Source organism: Podarcis vaucheri (genome assembly GCF_965113315.1).
Source record: "Podarcis vaucheri genome assembly, chromosome: 8".
Classification (NCBI taxonomy): domain Eukaryota; kingdom Metazoa; phylum Chordata; class Lepidosauria; order Squamata; family Lacertidae; genus Podarcis; species Podarcis vaucheri.
The window spans coordinates 39573517-39593763 of NC_138766.1; the positions used below are offsets into that span (position 1 = coordinate 39573517).

Consider the following 20247-nt stretch of genomic DNA (forward strand, 5'->3'; position numbering starts at 1 on the left):
TTAACAAATGAAGGATTAATAATTCAAGCTTCTCACCACTTTGTGACAAGAAGGACTCCAGGAGACATTTCAGTACGTCTATAAACATTTGATTCCATTTGCAGCAGGTGGCAGCACAGAGCCCCTACTCTATTTCAGTCAGTCTCACCCATCTGTAACTACTCACAGAAATATATACTGGGCTTCCACTCACACAAGAGAGCTTTTCAAACCCCCTGAAATGTCATCACCTCTTAAGGTTGGCGGTCCAAAGCAGTATTCTGAGAGGTGTGAGACACTGTCACCTCCCCATATGCATGCAGATACATATTGGAGTTTCAATCCTGAACATTTATAATAACGATGAAAGCTGACTTTTAAATTTATTTATTTAATGAGAATGAGCCTTAATATGCAATGTTATGCTGGCTTTGTGTAATTAAAAGCAACGTATACATGAGAAAATGCATTTATAAAATATACTGTAAAATCATTTCAAAATGTGCACTGCAACATTTATTACCACATATATCAATAAAATTAGACACATATGAGACTTACATGTGATACAAAAGGAAAGAATATCACAATGCAGACATTTTTTTTTAAAAAAAAAACACTTTTTCAGATGAAACAAACCTTATTAATGGAACAGTTTTAAAACAGATAAAAATCAACTAGGTTGACTATTCCACATCTTCTGAACAAAGTATTTTGCAATTTGATTTTTTTTTATATAATCACATGGTCTTGCTTTCACAGCTGTGGAAAAATAAAATACATAATATAACTATGTTGCCATGCTCTTTGCAATTTAGAACTATCATAAAGATATAGTGGCAAAGAGGAAAAAATCTTCAAAAGTTGAGTAAAACAATCAAAATAACAACTAATTAGGCAGGTCCAAGAATGGTGTGTTTCGTACTACCCCTAAGCCAACACTATTTCTAAACATATTCTCACATAGCCATACAATGCTTCACATTGCATAATACATACACAAAAACTGCAGCTTACAAAAAACAAAGAGAGTTTAGGAGTTAAAGCACAGCTAACCCAATTCCAATATAGCCCATGAGCCTCTGAGGGTGAGAGGGCTCATCTGCACCATACTGTAGCCCTCTGGTTTGGCTGCTGTTCCCACATACTGTGGGATAACCAGCCTCACATAAATCTAATTAAAACATGAAGTGATTAATGCTATAGAGTAAGCTCTCCTGTCAGGTTTAGCTGGGCCACTTCTCCTTACATTGGGAGGAGGGTAATCAAAACTTTTGTTCCCCTTCAGTCTACCTGAGAAGCTCAAATTGTGAAGGGGTTTTGAGCTGGTTGCTGCAACTCAGACTACATGGCTCTTACAAACCATTTTTGTGTTCCTATGCCAATAATTTCACCACTGTAACTAATGCAGGTTTTACTGCCTTTGTTTTCTGGCTGATGCATGGAAATGCACATGAAACTGACCTTTGGAGAATTTGTAAGTAAACCATTTTTAAACTTATTGAACGTGGGGTCTTTTTCTAAGCTAGAGGAAGATGGGAACTTTGGAAGGAACTTAGAAAGTCATATTTTAAAGGTCTAATAGCTTATATTTCCATGCTTTACTTTGCTGCATATTTTGTGATTTTAAACTTCTGCTGGGGTTCTCTCACCAAAAATAGGTGCCCCAACCTTGGATCTTGACACCCAGGAATCCTCCTTTTGTATATCTATATTTTCCTCATAACCAACACATATTGCTTTACAAGGACCACACATGTGTTTACTTTTGTTTTGCACTTTGTGTAACATTGCCATTTTGAATATCCTGCCCATGGCTTTGCATAAGCAACCCAGATCCCTCCCTGCCCCCCACCCCGAACCTCTGACCATGAACTTTCCAGTGGAAAGAAGGTAAATTCATATGCTGTACAGGGGGCTTTTTTGTATTTCTGGGCTTTTGCCATATTAGATTTATTTGCACATCTGCGTAGAGATGGGTCTTTGCACTCTAACAAAAGAAAAGTACTAGGAATGCTTGAAAACAAGGAAATACAATTCTTGGCTTGTGGTAAGAAGTGCAAAATAGCTGAGAAGCACCATATAAGTAGAAACCTAGTAGCAAATAAAAAAACCATATGTGATATTTATTTCATCAATAGCTATGATCATAGGAAGGGTTATAATAATAGAAAGTACAATTTAGTGCTTACATACCAGTTTTTTCTTTCCTTCATCTCTAAATACTTATTCTAGTTTGATAGCTTACTGGTTCTTAGTTTCTTTGGCTTTGAGTAACTCACTTGTTTTTCCTGCCAACATGTTAAAGCATTAAAGCAAATTACATTTACAATTAAGAAAATCAAAATACTTTGAACTGAGTTGCATTCAGCCAAGAGCTACCCTAACAAATGTCATTCCTACCTATTACATATTTTTATGCTGAAATATTGAAGTAATGCGCATACAACATGTGACTAGCAAAACATCTAAGATATCATTCTAAACATTTTGATTAAGTTAAAATCAAAACCAGCCACATTTTTTTAGGCCATGGAATTGAAAGGTTTTACTATAAACAAGTAAATATTTCAGTCAAAATTACCATGTAATGGAGAATCAGAATATGGGACTGGGAAGTATGAATGATATTCTAGAATTAATTAATTTGCTAAAAAAACCCACCCCTCTTATAAACATTTCTGAATAAGACCTTGTTCTTAATGTGGTGCTTTCCATTATCTGTTTTATGTATGAGTCAATACGGCAAATTTCCCTCTCCTTGTTCTTGCACTAACATGCCTATAAATACTATTACTAAACCTTTAACTGCTGTCTTTTTCCACTTCTGTTTGATGCAGATGCCAAGTGAGTTTCCATCTTTGACAAAATCTGAATTGAGTTTGTATCTTTGCAATGGGATGACTTGTTTGTCTTAGGTATCTTAAAAAAAAACAAAAACATTATTCCGCCATTAATTTACAATCATACATGGTTACAAATGTCCTTGGAAATGGAACTTTAAAAAATACGTATAGTGTGATGTGTCTTATCATTACAATACATTCTGTGGAAAACTTTTAATCTTTTTTACTGTTAATTTTAATTCTTTTTACTTGTTTTTAACTGTTCTTATTGATCATATTTCTTGTAAACAGCTCCAAGTTTTACTACAAAGTAAGTGGTGCCATATATAAATTTTGTTAAAATAAATAAAAGGAATGAGAAGAAAACTGGAAAGAAAGCAGATGCTTTTGGCAAGGTAGTTTACATATTCAGTGCTAGCCCTGAGTATAAGAGGGTTTTGAACTTTACAGAACTCCACTGAAAGTCTGATCATGCTATTTAATATACATTTAAAATGTACATTTTGTAATACGTTTAATTCTCTTTTAAGAGTGTCATGCTAATGTCAAAGACAATATGTGTTGACCTCACTTTGCCATCTAAGGAAACAAGTAGTCAAAATATACTGGCAATCTATGCGGTACAACCCAATAATACTTACTGAAGTTAATGAAAAAATGTTATTCATTTGTCTGGTAGAAAAAGACCAGCATCAAAATAAATGAAAAGGGTATTCTCACTTACCCTTCAAAAAGCACATAGCGAAAAACTCCTGGGCACTTTCTCATCTAGGCACTGATCAGCTTGAGGCCTTAGTTTTAACCATGCAGTATCAGTATGGTGTTCAAATTATTTTCTAAGGCAGATGTAGCTAAACTGTGTTGCCCTCCAGATGTTATTGACTCCAGCTCCCATCATCCCAGCAAGCATAGGTAACAGTCAAGGATGATGTGGGTTGTGGTCCAGAAACTTCTGGAGGACCACAAGTTCCACATCCTTTTCTAAGGACACATCTGCACAGATTTGTTTTATTTTCTGTTGGGCTCAGCAGCGCTAATTAAGCCCATATGACTCCCACAGGCCATACAGCACGCACACACAGCCTAAGCTAAGCACCTGATATTCAGATAGGGAAGGAAGGTATTTGTAAGAAACTGCTGGCTAAGCCTAAAAATATACCTGAAATTTGACACAAAATGACCCCCCCTTCTTTCTATGCTGTCTTTGTATGAATCAGCAGTATGAGGAAACTCCTATGCTGAAATGGATTAAATACCTTTATTACTAGGTATACCTGTAGGCAGTTGCCCTGCAGACTAGAAGTCTTAATGGTATCTTGCTGGGATATTCCTAGTGATTCTTTGTGATCTCCTTGTTTGGCCCTACTGTGTACTGAGCTGCATAAACTGTAAGCATTCATTTTCTCTTCTTCAGATGAGCTTTGTATTTGATTGTGAAATATTCTGGGATTTCCCTCATCCACATCTGAGTGAGACATGCAGGGATGGGATTTCTTTGACTCGGTGGTCAAGGTATTCTGGCTTGTTCTGAAATTTGAAGGTGTATTCAGATGCTGGTGGACAACTGATACATGATGCACTGCAAGGTCACTAGGTGATTTCAAAGAGGAATTTAGTCTTATGGATTTGAATTTACTTGAATCCCTGTCTAAAACTCCTCCATTAGCTAAAGCATAATTTGCCAAGTGTCCATAATTCTCATTTTTCTCTTTTAATGCAAGTTTACTAGACTTAACATTGGCTTTTCCAGTCTGTATCCGAAGAGCACTTCCGTTTGTAATATTTTTTAATGATGCATCACGTAACAATTTGTTAACTTGATCTGTACTAGGCTTGAATACAGCCAATTTAGCAGCTGTGTTCATTACTTTAGAAGCATTCTGCCTTTTCTTTTCATGGGTGGCCTTTGTGGTCTGCTTATCCATCTGCAACAGCTTTCCTTTAAAGATGGGTATGATTCTGGTAGAATAATTTCTTAAAGTATTATTTGACGTTTTAAAAGATACTTTTGAGTTTAGCATTCCTGCAGATTCTTCTGAAGTTTTTTCTTGTTTCCTACTATACACTTTTCTCCCTGGAGCTTCAATGTTCTTGTCTTCTGCTAGTAAACTGAGATTAGTAAAAATATCTGTTTTCAGTTGGTTGGCTTTAAGCTCCATCTTGTGGCTATTTTCTATAGCACATGCTGAAGAACTGAGCATGCCTTTTTTTGGAATTACCGGTACTTGAGTCAAAGTTACCTTGCAGTTCCTTTTTCCAGTGAGATTGGCTGGTTTGGAGCTAACTTTCTAAAAACCGAGAAACCACAGAGTAATTTGAAATACATTATGTACCATTAACAGGTTTTGTATACAACAATTTTTGGGGAAAATCTGAATTACTTGGGACGGGAAGTGTGGGCTGCTACTTGAATGAGAACATCGTGCGGATGAAGTAAAAAAAAACAAGCAAGCATGCAAGGCATCAAAACAAATAGACTGCATAGTTTAAGACTGCTGGGTGCCCTGTTATGTTGGGGGAGGGTGCCATATAAATAGCACAATGATTAGTTTCTGAAGTTATTACTAGTTTCTGAAGTTCTTACTAGTTTTCCCACAAATCAGTGGAAAACTGCTCATAATAATCAGAGATCCTAACTAGGAAGACCTGGAATCATTTTAGGCACATAACTATTTGCAGTTATCATGCCAGCAACAAGAGCAACCATCACATCTCTGGTTGTCACAGTAAAAATTATGTGGGCTGCTTTGGTTTCCACGTGACTGCTGTGTCTGCTTTAGTTGTTCACCCTCTTACTTCAGCCACTTCATATATTATCCCACTGTTATAAGAGCAGAAAGAGATGGCTTCTATGTGCCACAATGGCAAAAACCAAAGTACAGTAGCTGTCTTCCAAAGTTTCTAAAACTATTCCCAAGATCCATTAACAATACATCCAGGAATTTCAACAGGAATATTTAAATAGCCTTTACCTGTACAGATGATTGGGTAAGATCTTTGGTGGCATATAATGCTTTACTTATCATTTTAACAGGAAGCCCACAAATGTGTGGAATGACAGTCTTCAGATCAGCAGCAAAAGCACTTAGAACACCTTCTAAATCTACTCTAGGAAAGTACTGCACTGGTTGACTTCGTATGCAACTGAAAGGATATCTGAGTTGGTGTTAAGGACTGAAAGAAATTGTTTGAGAAATATACATAGAGAAGTTGTTGCTTCATTCCTTGTGCAATGTGTATGATAAAGACAGGGGGTACAATCTCCTGCACAAGGTCTACTGAAATGAATGGAAGCTGCACACAAGTGCCCCTTTCCAGCTCCTGTTTATTGCAACAAGGCTTTCACTGGGAAATTTTCCTTGATTAAGGCCATGCTATATCTGCACCTTAGCAAGAATTGTGAAGAATGGGATCATTTGGCAGTTAGCACTACTGGTGCTCAAAAGTGTGTGCAGACTGCAAAAGGGCAAACACATAACTGTTGACAATAGTGGTTCTAGTTCATGCAGTGCTCTGCAGCTGCTGCAATTCTACATAGAACATTACAGTGCAGCACAAAGAATTCTGTTTCTGAAAAACCCACCCTTTACTTACTTTAAAAAATAAACTTTGGGCCATTATGCTTTTTTCAAGCATGTTTTTACAACTATATAGATTCTGCCTGCTGAAATATCAGAAGCTGGGCAAAATGTTCTAATAGTCGGGATAATACTTCAGTGTCCTTCATACCTCCTTCTCCCTCCCAATGAAGATAAAAATCAGGATAAATGATTCAAAACAAGAAAAAAAATAATCTAAATTTGTACAGAATTTAGGTCACAGGATTTAGCTTTTTGGTGTAGAATTTTGACTGTGTGTTTATGTGACCATTTAAAAATGATTTATAACTCAAAGAAGATGAAATTATGTGTATTCAGAGTGGTGATAACTATTATTTGCACTTAACAAATGCTGAATGGGAAATAGCCTTTTATGTTCTCACTAAAATCAGAGACTTTAAAAGGGCTTATGTTATATTATGTCACTTTCATTTACTATGGAACTACTTGATAATTTTAACTACTGAGCTTGATTATTTTATGAAACTTTGTGTATAGCAGGTTTGGCCCATAATCCTAGGTAGGTGCCAAAAAGGAGAAATAAATTACGTAATACATAAATATAAAGTTTATAAAAGATATGTGAATAGTTGCTCCCCTATCAGTTTGAAGTAAACGTTGCAATAAATCCCAGGATCCTCCGGAAGAATATAGCCATACTGAAGAAAATATATGTACATAAATACAAGGAGGTTAAGAACTTGCTATATAAAATAGTCAACATTGAACAAATTATGTATTTGCATTCACTTACCAGATTTTCCCAGTGCAGCTGCAAATCACTATATGACTGGAATGGAGTATCGGGTGGAATTATGTGGCTAATGCTTATGATCTGACCCATTTTCATGCTGTGCAGAAGTAAGGAAAGAAAACTAAAAAATAATAATTCCATGCCATATAATGAGATAGAAAACATAGTTACTTCCATGACACATATGAATTGTGCTGGATGATCCTACAGTCCACCCACACCAGTGAGTGATTTACTGCATTGTAACTTAACATGGCTAGTGAAACAATTTGCCTGTTTTACAGGAAGTAGATCAGAAACTGAACTGTCACTCTTTGTTTATAATTTAACAGTAAAATTTTATCTGCTACAAAGCTGTGACATTTTCGACAGTCTCTCATACAGAAAAAGCTGGTAACTCAAATTTATCTGCAGATATCACTTACAGTTTGATACAGGGAAAACAGATAGAATAAATTTTCCTATGGAAATGTATAAAGATTAAAAATAGTATGCAATAAAAATAAAAATATAGACTTTGAAAAATTCCTTTTTTAAAAAAATAATGAATATGCCAATTGAATTTGTATGAACACTTATGAAAAGTCGACATTGGTCATGAAATGTTTTTTCTCCTTGAGTAATCAATTTCCAAACTAGTCATAATTACTAATACATATTGCAGGAGATGTGTTGTTCATCTCATTAGCATTTCTTGTTGAAATATAAAAACATACCTTGGCAAAACATAGCACCAGTTACTTAAAATAGAGTATTTTTGAATGATAGCATTATTATCACTGTCAAATTTCTTTAAGATGTTTGCTGAAATATTAAATTCTTCAAGCTGAGAATAGAAAAAAATCAATAAAGTAATTTTTCAAAGTATCTGCAAACATATACGGCAAGTAAGTATTATGCATTAAAATAATTAAGGTACCATAAAAACCTATACAGCATTCATCTACTTATTATGAAATCAAAACTTCATGAGTACATTGGCTTATAACCAACACAGCACTAAGCAACAATCTCACCAGTACAAATATTTCTCTTTGCAGAATGGGACTCCCCATCCTTCACACTCACTAAATCTGTTCTGCAGATTTCCCAACCCTCTGGAGCAGATTTGGAGAAGGTGTAGGGTAAGGAAGGGAAAAGTGTCATGAATAATAAATAAACCCCCAATAGGATGCAGACTTGCAGGCCTAGTTAAAATGCAAGTAGAAAACATTGATTTACTCCTGTACCTCAGGTGGTGGCAGACGTACTGTGAAAACTTCGACACTAATGCAGAGCTGAGTCTCTGATACATTGATGTCCATAACTAAAATAAAATTTGTAATATTCAGATAATTAATAGGCAAAAACATTGTGCTTAATTTTAAACGAAGTTTCCAACCAACAATTTACACTATAGGAATCTGGCAAATCCAAGAGCTTAAGCACGTAGCAAATAGCCATCCCGCCTTCTCTGTGTAGCCCTAGCACTTTTCCTGGCAAAAGGGTTGCTTGCAGCAGCTACAGTTGTTTGAGCTATAAGGGAATTTGAACCCATGCTTGAGGAAAACCATAGTGCTTATGGTTCCAGACATGAATTGTTGATCTCCTAAAGGTCACAGAATTAGTAGCAGTAGAGGGGCATTCTAGGTTTTTCCTGGTAGTTTACTTGTGCCTTGTATTGGGGAGTGACATAATATAGGCATTCCTGTCATCACTGCATGTTGACAACTGCCTTTCATGCACACGTTATGTGCAGTCATCTTACTGGCCTCTGATTGCCACTTGACAATGGGAAATATATGCATAATCTGCCTTCATGGTGACTGATATACCAGGCTTTTAAAGATACATGACAGGATTCACCTAATAAAACCCAGGGCTTCAGTGTGCCCAATGGGGCTTTCCCCCCTCCTCAGCCCCCCAAAATTGGCTCAGGGGGGTGTTGAGAGAACCCCCAGTGTGTGGTGAGAGTGAGGAGAGGGATTGTTCCATCTTGCAAGCTGATATGCTTGTGCAGCCTGAACATTTGTAATAGCCTGACATAGCATTCCACCGAAAGATATCTTCATCAGGTTCCAACAAAGCAAACATAGTAGAGGTTCAGCTGGTGATCCTCTGTACCTGCATTTGATGCACAAATGATTCCATTATTTTTCAACCACACTGACATGAGTACACATATCACCAAAATAATTTCAGGTCCTGAGAGGGCAACATATATTTTCTTCAATCAATATTGTACTTACCAACTGCATTTTGCTTTCCCCTTTGTGACAGAAAATCTTTCCCTTAACAAATGGAATTGGTACATATTATAAAACAAATATGCCTGCTGCCTTTATAAAGCCTTTACAAATCAGTATTTTGGAAAGGATCTGGTTTCTCCCATCCAAGGCTGCCTCAAAATAGATTCCTTATGCAGTATGAAGCTTGGGTTCTCAAACATTTCACCCCCAGGATCCACTTGAGATGACTAGAAGTTACTGAAACCCACAAGACACAGAATGGTGGTGCAGCGACAAAGCCAGAAAGAAAATGGTGCTAAATGGAAGCAGAGTTTGACATAATCCGTTGGCAGTGATGGATATCATTTTCCACTGATGTCTAATCCATTTTAGGAAATTCTTTGTCACAGCATTTTCCTTGTGACAAGGAGTTCCATAACTTAGCTTTCCCCAAGCTAAGCACAGACACTTGAGATGGTACTATGACTCAACATCCCAATTTTAGACAGAATTTGCTGATTCAGAGCATCTAAATCAGGGGTTGTCAAACCTTTTGGATCAAGGGACACATTTTTTTTATTTTCAGAGAGGGCTGAGGGCACTAGTCACAAAACCTTTTATCTCACTCTTTAATTACCTTCAGCACCTCCTCTGGTCCTTTGGGGGGTGGAAACTATCCTTACCTTTTCTCTGTCTCCTGGCCATCTTTATTTGGCATACAAGGAGTTGGTGCAGGCATTGGTCCCACCAAAAGGCTATGGCATGGCTAGGGAGTGGGGCAGACAATTGAGGAGGCACTGGCTAGACTGTGCAATTGAGCCCCACTGAATGAAAAATACAGTATCTTGAATGGAGTCATGACAATTCAAACAAGCTGACAAAGTTGTCTAGGCTTTTCTTACATAGGATTTTATATGGAAGTGAATATGTTTTATTTCTCAGAGTTGTGCTTTATCTTCTTTGAACCTGTAAATGCACAACTGTCATGTCAAATACCATTTGGCAGGAGTTCTGGTAGTGAACAAGCAGTGTGTAGTCTGATGAAATATGAACAAAAATTCTTGTTCTAGTCATGCTATGCAGTTTAGCTCAGTGCTATTCAGTCAGTGTCCCATGGGACCTTTATTCCTTTTTCTCAACTCTCCCAAACTAGTTAGTACTAGGGGAGGTGACTGCCCAGATCAGAAGGAATATGCAAATATGCATGGGTATTATAAGCATTTTCTAAAGTAACACTTAAAATTTCCTTAGGATCACTTGACAAAAGAAGATCTAAAGCTAGCAAATTGGCAATGTATGCAGAAAAGAGCAAATATATAACACTACATAGGACTGTGATTGTCAAAGGTTCAGAATAAATACCTTGTATCAAGAGATGACCAGCTTGGTTCCAATTAGGAGCAAGTTTGGCTATAAGTGTATAGGACAGGCAGGTTTGAAAGACAGCTGGAACAACTCTCTCTGGCATTGCCATCTAGTGTGATAAACCAAAAAACAATAAAAAATACATGCTTTCTCTTTCAAAATATGCTAATCATAGAGCATACTGACACTATATGAAGTTGATTGATCCATGCAGCGAAGTACATTCCACTCTGTCTAGCCGCAGCTCTTCTTTACCAAAGGGCCAAATTAAATGGGGTGACCAACAATTGCAATTGGCAGTTGTGGGACAATTTTCTGTTTGGTAAAACAGATGGTTTGAAGGGCAGGATACAGATCAGGACCACAGTGTGGGGAGAGAAGAGATGTAATCCACTGCCTCTGCCATGGTTTTTACAGTGGTGCCCCGCAAGACGAATGCCTCGCAAGATGAAAAACTTGCTAGACGAAAAGGTTTTGCGGTTTTTGAGCTGCTTCGCAAGACGAATTTCCCTATGGGCTTGCTTCGCAAGACGAAAACGTCTTGCGTTTTTTGCAAGTTTGTTTCCTTTTTTTTAACACCGTTAACACAGTTGCGACTTGACTTCGAGGAGCAACTCATAGAACGCGGTGTGGTAGCCTTTTTTTAGGTTTTTGGTGATTTTTGAAGCTTTTCCAAAACTTCCAACACCGTGCTTCGCAAGACGAAAAATTCGCTAGACAAAAAAACTCGCAGAACGAATTAATTTCGTCTTGCGAGCCACCACTGTATCTTGATTGTCTCCACCAGGGAGGGAGGAGCTGTTATTTGCAGAAGGGAAGCTGCCATTGGCACTCTCTTGGGGTGGATAACAGCTGGGCTGGTGACCCATGGTGGGGACAAAGGGTAAAATCTTATCTCCCACAACGTTGGTTCCAATCTGAGTTGTTATCTACTAAGCAAAAAAACAATCATTCAGTTCCCAGTGATGTGACTGAAATATCTAGTTTTGCCTTGGAAAGTGCTAACACAGCTTCCCAGTGTGCAGTAAATTACACAAGTTATTTTTCTTGGTTCAACATAATGAAGCAGTGTTGTATACTATTACAATTGTATAACATCTGTGCTAAAAAATGAAGTGAAAATGTAAGCTCTGTACTGAGGTACAGTCCTTCAATAGCCACCAATTTTCATGTTTTCTAATTTTCCTGGTTGGAGAGGAACGGTGGGAGAAACCAGCTGGGGAACCACTAAGGGAAGAAGACTCAGAGCCCAGAGAGTGGTGGTGGGACAATGATGAGTGGTCAGAGGGAGAGGACTGGGAAAGGGAGGTATTGGAAGCTGAGGAGGTAACAGGCCTTAGTGAGCTGGGAAAGTGTGTAACAGAGAGAAGTTCCAAATCAGAGGCAGAAGCTGAAGCAGGAGGTGGAAGGAGAGAGGCCAAGAGGCAGAGATGAGTCAGGCTGGTGAAGTGTCATGGGTGTCTCCTCCTGCTGCTGCAACAAGATCCCCTCCCGCTTGTCTCCCTGAACCAAAGGCAGGAAAAGGGTGGAAGAGCGATTGGCGATGCACAAGTCACAGTCTCCAATTGCTTGGAAAACAAACCCTGGAGAAAAGGGGACTTAGACAGCTGTAGAAAGGCAGGGACCTTCCATATCAGCAACTGATTCATGGGAACAAGAGATAAGTTGCTGTGCCCGTTAGGCCTAACACTTCTGTGTCAATTGCATTTTTGCTAGTAGAGATAGCTCCAACTTTCACCGTGTGATTTACCGCTGGCTCACTCCTGAAATTTGCCCTTTTCCTTTTCTCTTTTCCTACAGAAAATTAGTTCTGTATTGATAGATAGCAGGTCAGGGGACAGAAACCTACAAAAACAGTTTTTCTGTTGATTTATACTAATAGCAAATTCATTATCCAAGTGTGGATTCTTATACAGCCTTAACAAGCTTAACAATTCTTAACAATTCTTAGCAAGCTTGTGTGAACTGGTGAGGCATTGAACTGGTGATTAAAAAAATAATCAACTTGTGTTACTACAGGTAGTCCTAGGTATACTGCCACCAGCCACTGGACTGGGCATTATAAAGAAAACTTTTCAAACTTTTCAGAGAGCTAGGTTTTATGTGAGGTATATACATTTAGCAAATAAACAAAACAAATAAGTATATGCTATTGCTAAACAATGTAACCAGGCTTAGAAAAAACTTTTATTACTTACTATAGATCTGTTTTTCTCTATATAAGCTTGAAATTTTCCTGACTTATAGAAGAGTATCTAAAACAAGCAAAACAAACAAATATATCACAGATAGATATTGTTTGGATACATTTAATGAAGATAATCTTACATTTTTTGAGAAAAATGCAATTGGTCTCACTCCCATATGTAGAAATGTTGAAATTTTCTCTAAATGACAAAAATCACTACAAAGAAACTATGTTACTTGGTTTGTTCATGACAGTTGTTTGTCTTTAGAATCTTTCTAAACTCATGTATTTAAGGGAAAGAGAAAATGGGAAGGCACTATGTTTAGTCCCCTTGTGACTTCAGGATAAGACCTTTCCAGAGGGTGGCTGATAAAGGCAACTGTCAAATGCTACGGTTGTATAACAAGCTTCTATGGACTGGAAAGTAATTGTCTAATCTTAAGATCAAGGTATCAATCACATGAATTCTGCTAACAATCTTTATCTTTGTAAGCATGTGCATTTGCAGCCCTGCTAAGGAGCCTCATCACTGGCTTGTTCTCTGGTATAATATGAGATAGAAAGAATAGGGGGTTAATGTCACAGATTTAGGGGTTTAGGGGAGTGCTACTGGTTCAGTCACTTTGGGTGCAGTGCTTGGGGTTGTTGCAACTATGATATAGAATGAAAGGTGAGGGGGGTGGCTTGCTGAATTTTGGCATCACACGGGATGCTGTTGAAATTTGAGACCCCCAGGCCTGCCACTGAATGTCTCCCAGTTTTTCCTCCTTGTTCTTGGCCTCCAACCTAATCAACCGGTGTAGCCAGAATGTTTGATCCTCAGACATATGATCAACATTTAAATTAAAGATGGGAGGCCTCTCATGCTTTCTGTGGTTGCCTGGAGTCCTATAATACTTTGGGGTCTTTAGGGAAGAGCCAGGTCATTCCAACTGCCAGGGCAACCAGGCCTCTATACTTTTCTGCTTGTACAGCCTCACCAGTTCACTGTTGCTTGGCAACTTGATTTCAGTTCTCCAGATCCTGGATGGGGAGTGACAGTTTATTCCCTGGGGAAATCTTGTCCTGGAAAACCCTGACTTCATAAACTCAGACATACGTGTGCTCAATATCTTGTCCAGGGGATCTTGGATTATCTATACTCTGAATTTATATATAAGTTACCAGAAATATTATTACTGACCGTCATAACCACTGAAATTTGATTCAATGTTCCAGGAACAGGTGAAGAAAGCACATCTTGATGCAGATGCAAGAGTTGCCTAGGTAAAGCATTCAAAACTTGTCACTAACCTCCACAATTCCATAATAGTAAATCTATAACCCAAAGTACACTGCACTCTACAATTTTTTTTTCTTTTAGTCAACATTCTTTAAGATGTTGCTTCACAGTCATCTAAGTGTCCTCAGAATAACTGGCCATTAACTATGTATATTCTTTAATTCCATGTATCTTACCATAGATATTACTCATGGAAGTGAAGCACAGTTGATCAATTAGCAGAAAACAAAAATCCTAGCAAATGCAATTTCATATGTATGGATGCAATACCCATTTCTATATGTAAATTCTACTGGCTCATTCTTAAGACCTGATGTGCCAGCAAGCACAGGTCCACGTAGTCTGAGGCTAGGCTACAATTTTTAGAGGGAGACTAAGTCAGAGGTCCATTACTTTTGAAATCATTTGAAGTGAGGCATATTGTGATAGTTCCATAGTAACATCAAGTTTTGTAATGTTGTAACAAAATCTTTATTGAGTCTTAAATATTTAATAATGTGTATTCATTATTGACTGGGTGCCTAAAACTGGCTTTAGTCAGAGGCAGCAAGTGTTTTATACACTCAGCTTCTTATCATTTTGGCATTTATTAGTATACAAAGCATCTGAATTGTGAAGAAAGAATATCAGAACTTGAGCTACAGCAACTCTCTCACAGTCACAACAGAGTGTTCCTTGGCTCAGCAAGCTGCAATAGGATTGTTGGACCCTCTGCAGATAGTTTCAGTGCCTGTGCTCTAACCATGATAATCAACCTATATGTAAAAACATCAATGCATGCTTTCCCCCCAGCATCATCATTCCCCCTTCCGCCATGTGTCCACTATGAACTTCATTAGGATAGCAAAGGTGCAAAAAATACAATAAACAAATTTCCTTTACCTGCACATCTTCCTTTGTGCTGTTCTAATTTCTGTTGCTGTGAACTGAGAATTCAGTGTAACCTTCACGGCACAGAGTTTTCGCAGCTCAGGCAGACTGATGAAAAACAAAGACTGGCACGTAACGTCATTCATATTGCTTTGCTAGCTACAAGAACTGAGTAATCTCTGACCTATAACAAAGTGGAGGGTGGGAAATGATTATCAGAAAGGGTACATATAAATAAAGGCAAATTAATATAAGAAAGAGGGGGTAGGTGAGAAGAAGTTAGGTTTTTCAGTAGCACATTACTGGGGGAGGATTACTGTACAGGGAGCTGCCTCTGAAGACAGTATGGAAACTTATGCTGGTGCAGAATTCGCCGACCAGGTTGGTCACCAGGGCAAAACAGTTTGAGCCTATCACACCAATACTGGCTCGACTGCACTGGCTGCCATTTAGTTTCAGGCCCAATTCAAAGTACTGATTTTGACTATAAAGCCTTAAATGGTTCAGGATAGCAATACCTCAAGGATCACCTCTCCCCATGTGAACTGACACAGACCCTGTGATGATCATTTGAGGCCCTTCTTCGTGTGCTGCCTTTTCTGTGGTAGTTCTCTATTTGTGCAATGCTCCCAGCAGGAAGGCACATCTGACACCTTCATTACATAGCTTTAGGCACCAGGCCTTTGGCTGATTAAACATGCTATGGTCTTTGAAATGTGTGTGTGTGATTGGTTTTTGTTCTCATTTTGTATTTTTATGTTTTAATCTTTGGATGGAGGGCAGTATACAAATTTAATAAATTATCATGATAAATAATAAAATAATGGCATATGGGACTTCTGACTATAGAGCATGGCACATAGTAGAACAGAAAGCAGTTTTGTGAACATCAGTAGCGGCTTCTTTATTGTCATATCAAACAGAGCCAGAAGCAGCACACAAGCTGCTTTTCAGCACAACTTTTCATTCACCAAACATCATTCTGAAAACTGAATACCCAAATATATGACCAAACAACCCTCAAAATTTAAGTAATTGTATATCACTGGTATTATTTGGTTATGCATTCAAGCTGATTGTAGTGATGACCAGTAAGAGATTAGAACTTGGATTTACTGAGGTGAGTTCATTGTACAGAAAAAAGGAGCTTTGTGTAGTTTAAACTAAATTCAAATTGTTTCCTAAAAACAACTGCCTAGTTACATATTTCTACCTAAAAAACTAATGTGGGAGTGCATCAGAAGTCTGAAGGAAAGCTTTCTCTTGAGGCTGGGGTAGGGAAGACTGTTGAAAATCCCTCATCCTTATTTTACTGTTGACAGTTATGCTATTACGACATGACGACACTAGTAGTTCTACTTTTCTTGCAGTTCTTCCCTTACTTTCCCCCCTTCAGGCCTAACATTAGCAGAAAGATGAAAAACTTGAAAAACGGGAACTAAATCATGCAACCTTTCTCTTACAGAAGTTGATTTTGGGGCAATCTGTTTATTCCTATATTACTTATTCACAATATCCAGTGGTGGTTATTATATGTGAATGGACAATCCCAGATATTCCGTAATCCTACCAATGGGCATGACCAATGGCGTGGTGACTCAAGACACAGCCTTCTTGGTGGCAGCACCTTGACTGAGGAAATACAATGGGCACTGAGGCTGTTAAGTTTCAGATGTTAACTACAAACACTTTTGCTCACTTGGGCTTTAGGGATGATTTTCCCCCTCAGTTTTTAACAATGTTGCTATTGCGCTGTTGTATAATGTTATGTTTAAAGCTGCACAGCTTGTAATTATTGCGTTCAGCTGGTGTGCTTATTATCACATGGTTCCCTGCCCCATCAAGAGGAAATGTGGCATATAAATAAAATGGTAATAATAATATATTCAGCGTTACTCAGTTGTGTCCATTCACACATTCAGCTGCCTGTCACAAAGTGCAGAGAAATCGAGGGATTCAGGTGCGTGTGTGAAACAGGCCCCTGTGGCTTATGGATACCTATTGCTGTATGTGTGCCACATTCCTGTTGCCAACCACCATTTGCCCAGAAAGCCTAGTTTGGCTCTGATGGTCGAGTTGGGAAGAGTTTTGCACAAGGGCAGCCTTTGAATCTGTTCCAAAGATCTGAGCGTCCTGAGGTGGATCTCCCCTCTTACTGGGAGGGCTACCTCGAAAGGCAGCGGGGAAGCATTCGTGAGGGCAAGAGCCCCAGTGAGTGAGAAGCCGAGCATAGAAGCCACCTAGCAAGAAAAGCGCGGGAAACGTGAGGGGGGGGAACGTTACACAGGCAGCGTCCCCTGGAAGCGCCCTCTGTGAGGGGAGCAATCACGCTGACAGAAAGTTGGAGAAAATGGAGTCATGAGGGAGGAAAGGGCGCGGTTTGGAGAAGGAACACGATATATAGGGGAGTCGGCCGCCTCTTCGACTTTTCTGCTGAGAAACCGGCTCCCCGACTCCTCTTCACAAGCTTCTCAACTTTCCCCTCGCGACTCTCCCGCGGGGCTTAAGAGGGAGATAGTGTGAGGGGGGAAATGACTACTTTTTTGGGGTGGTGGTGGCATGCGGAACAAGCCCCCGCTTCTTACAAGGCAGTATTGGTCATGGCGACGTTCCCCGCGTCCAAAGTTCAGGAGAGGTGCCCGATTCCGCAAAGGGCAACCTTTAGTCCTGGAAGGAGGCGGCGTCGGAATGAGGAACAAGCAGCCCGGGAGCAATGCGACTTCTCATCTCCTGCAGATAACCTATGATGTAACATTCCCGGGGCCTGCCTGCCAGGAAGCACAAGTGTTCTTCTCCTTGAATCGAGGACCCTTTCCTTATCTCTCTCTCTCTCTCTCTGTGTGTGAAGGTCTTCGCAACTCTCTCTCTCTGTGTGAAGGTCTTCGCAATTGGTTAAAAAACAACAACAACATTCCTTTTTACTGAGCCTCAGATCACATACAGTGCTGGACTTTCAAAGTTCCCTGAGTTCCCTGCTATACTGTGGTGCAATTTTGAGAGGGTTTATTTTGAACAAAGCCCCATTAGCTTATTTCTGCTAGCTCCAGAGGGTGATTTCCTTAATGACCATGGCAGAGAATCGTAACAAGAATTCTTGCTTGGATCCCAGAAAACTGCACTGTGTATGTATAGACTCCTAGATTTTGTCGAGTTGGAAGGGATCGCAAGGGTCAATCTAGTTCAACCTCCTGCAATGCAGGAATCTAATCTAAAGCATCCATGTAGAAGTGTACAAGATGACATATTACTCCTAAAGTATTATGGACAATATATTTTTCTGTCTCAAGGGGATGGGGACTCAGCATTACGGCCACCCAAATTTTAGGAACAACTGGCGTTTTGTAATGTGTGAACGCTATAGTAAGCATATAGATCTCTGCGTATTTTAGAAAATCATCTTCCTTTTGGTTTTTGAGCCAAACTTGTTTTTGGTTTTAAAACTAAACACCTGAATGTTTTAGACAGCAATCAGATACTGTATCCACTCAACTGGGAATAGACCTATATAGCATTATACTGTTACTGAAGCAGTTTTTAATCCAAAGGAACTTTGTTAGAGACTAATGGAGTTCACATCAGATTTCATACCTGCTCAGTTGTGAAATATTTAAGTTTTGAACTGACATAGTCTTGAATAGGTAAATAAGGCTCTAGAATAGAAAAACTGCCAAGAATCTTGCAGCACATTAAAAACAAATAACTACGATATAAAGTTAGAAACCTTTATAAACTGCAATTTAATTCAATTGCAACTGCTGAAACAGTGAGCAATCTTATGTACAAGAAGCTGGTGTAAAGCAGACCCGTGTAAATTAAGCTGATGTAAATTTATACGAGATCCAAACTCTTCAGCAGCAGGGGTGCTACTGTCTAAAGCCAACCTAAGTCTGGCTGAGGGAAAACAAGTCTTTAAAATAGTGTTTGAGTTACACCATTGTTTCCTAAGTGGACGTAATACATATGTATCTATTGAGAGGGATGCGGGTGGCGCTGTGGGTAAAACCTCAGTGCCTAGGACTTGCCGGTTGTATGGTCGGTGGTTCGAATCCCCATGGCAGGGTGAGCGCCCGTTGTTCGGTCCCAGCTCCTGCCCACCTAGCAGTTTGAAAGCACCCCTAAGTGCAAGTAGATAAATAGGTACCACTCCAAAGGAAAGGTAAATGGCGTTTCTGTGTGCTGCGCTGGTGCTGGCTTGCCAGAGCAGCTTCGTCACGCTGGCCACGTGACCCGGAAGTGTCTCCGGACAGCGCTGTCCCCCGGCCTCTTAAGCGAGATGGGCGTGCAACGCCAGAGTCGGACACGACTGGCCCGTACGGGCAGGGGTACCTTTACCTTTACCTATTGAGAACATAGATTCTCAGGCTTAATACCCTAGGGCATTCAACCACTTCAGATGGTTGCATATTAATGAGGCCCACTAGTTACAAAATGTGGTACTGGGATTGAGCCAGTCAATATGGTGGCAGTTGGAGATAAAATCTGGCATTATATGCTAGCACTTACTTACACTACTGTCAACTGATACCTAATACATCTTTGGAAATTGGTAAATTCTTTGCCATAGTCTTTTTTTTTTTTGTAGCAAGGAGTTCCATAGCCCAGCTTTTTTCAGACTAAGTGCAAACATTTGCTGTGAGGTATTGTGACTCCAATTTAGGAAGAATTTGCTCATCCAGATGCTCTAAATGGGTTCTTTTATAATTATTATCTCTTCCTACCTCCACATACCTCTCGGTGTATTTTTTTTTTTAAAAAAAAACCCAAATGTCTGGTAATTTATTCTCCCGTTCTCCAATTTGTACCCTATTCTCCCTGCTCCCCAAATCTCACTCTGCAAGTTTCTTTCATCCCTCCTCCCTGGTGCTTTTCACTTCTTTCTCCTATAACAGCTTTCCTCTTTTATCCCTTTCCTTTCTATTCCCACTTTGTTTGTTCATAATAAATATGAACTTCTTATCTCATTTTCTAATTTCCTTCAACATCTCTTCTGGCCCTTTCCCCTCAGAGGAAGCACTTCCTTCCCTTCTTTGTCTCCCTCTACTGAGCATGCTCTTCTTCTTCTTTGGCGATCTCTTGTAGCCAAGTAAGATTGTCTTCCATAAACGTAAAGTGTTGCTGGTACTGGCATCAGTCCAACCAAAAGGCTATGCCATGGTT

At 39.2% G+C, this 20247-nt stretch overlaps 1 protein-coding gene across 1 annotated transcript; it reads right to left on the minus strand.

Moving 5' to 3' along the window:
- Window positions 1–891: 891 nt before the first annotated feature.
- Window positions 892–15274, minus strand: LOC309538288 (uncharacterized protein C18orf63). Its single transcript, XM_082233629.1, has 13 exons — window positions 15103–15274; window positions 14122–14200; window positions 12949–13005; window positions 10748–10859; window positions 9407–9448; window positions 8408–8484; window positions 7895–8004; window positions 7179–7275; window positions 7007–7083; window positions 5798–5981; window positions 4082–5113; window positions 2782–2901; window positions 892–2270 (listed from the first exon to the last, which is right to left on the minus strand). Exons 1-13 carry the CDS (start codon window positions 15234–15236, stop codon window positions 2211–2213), a joined length of 2181 nt encoding a protein of 726 aa, XP_082089755.1. The 5' UTR covers window positions 15237–15274; the 3' UTR covers window positions 892–2210.
- Between the last annotated feature and the right edge of the window lie 4973 nt (window positions 15275–20247).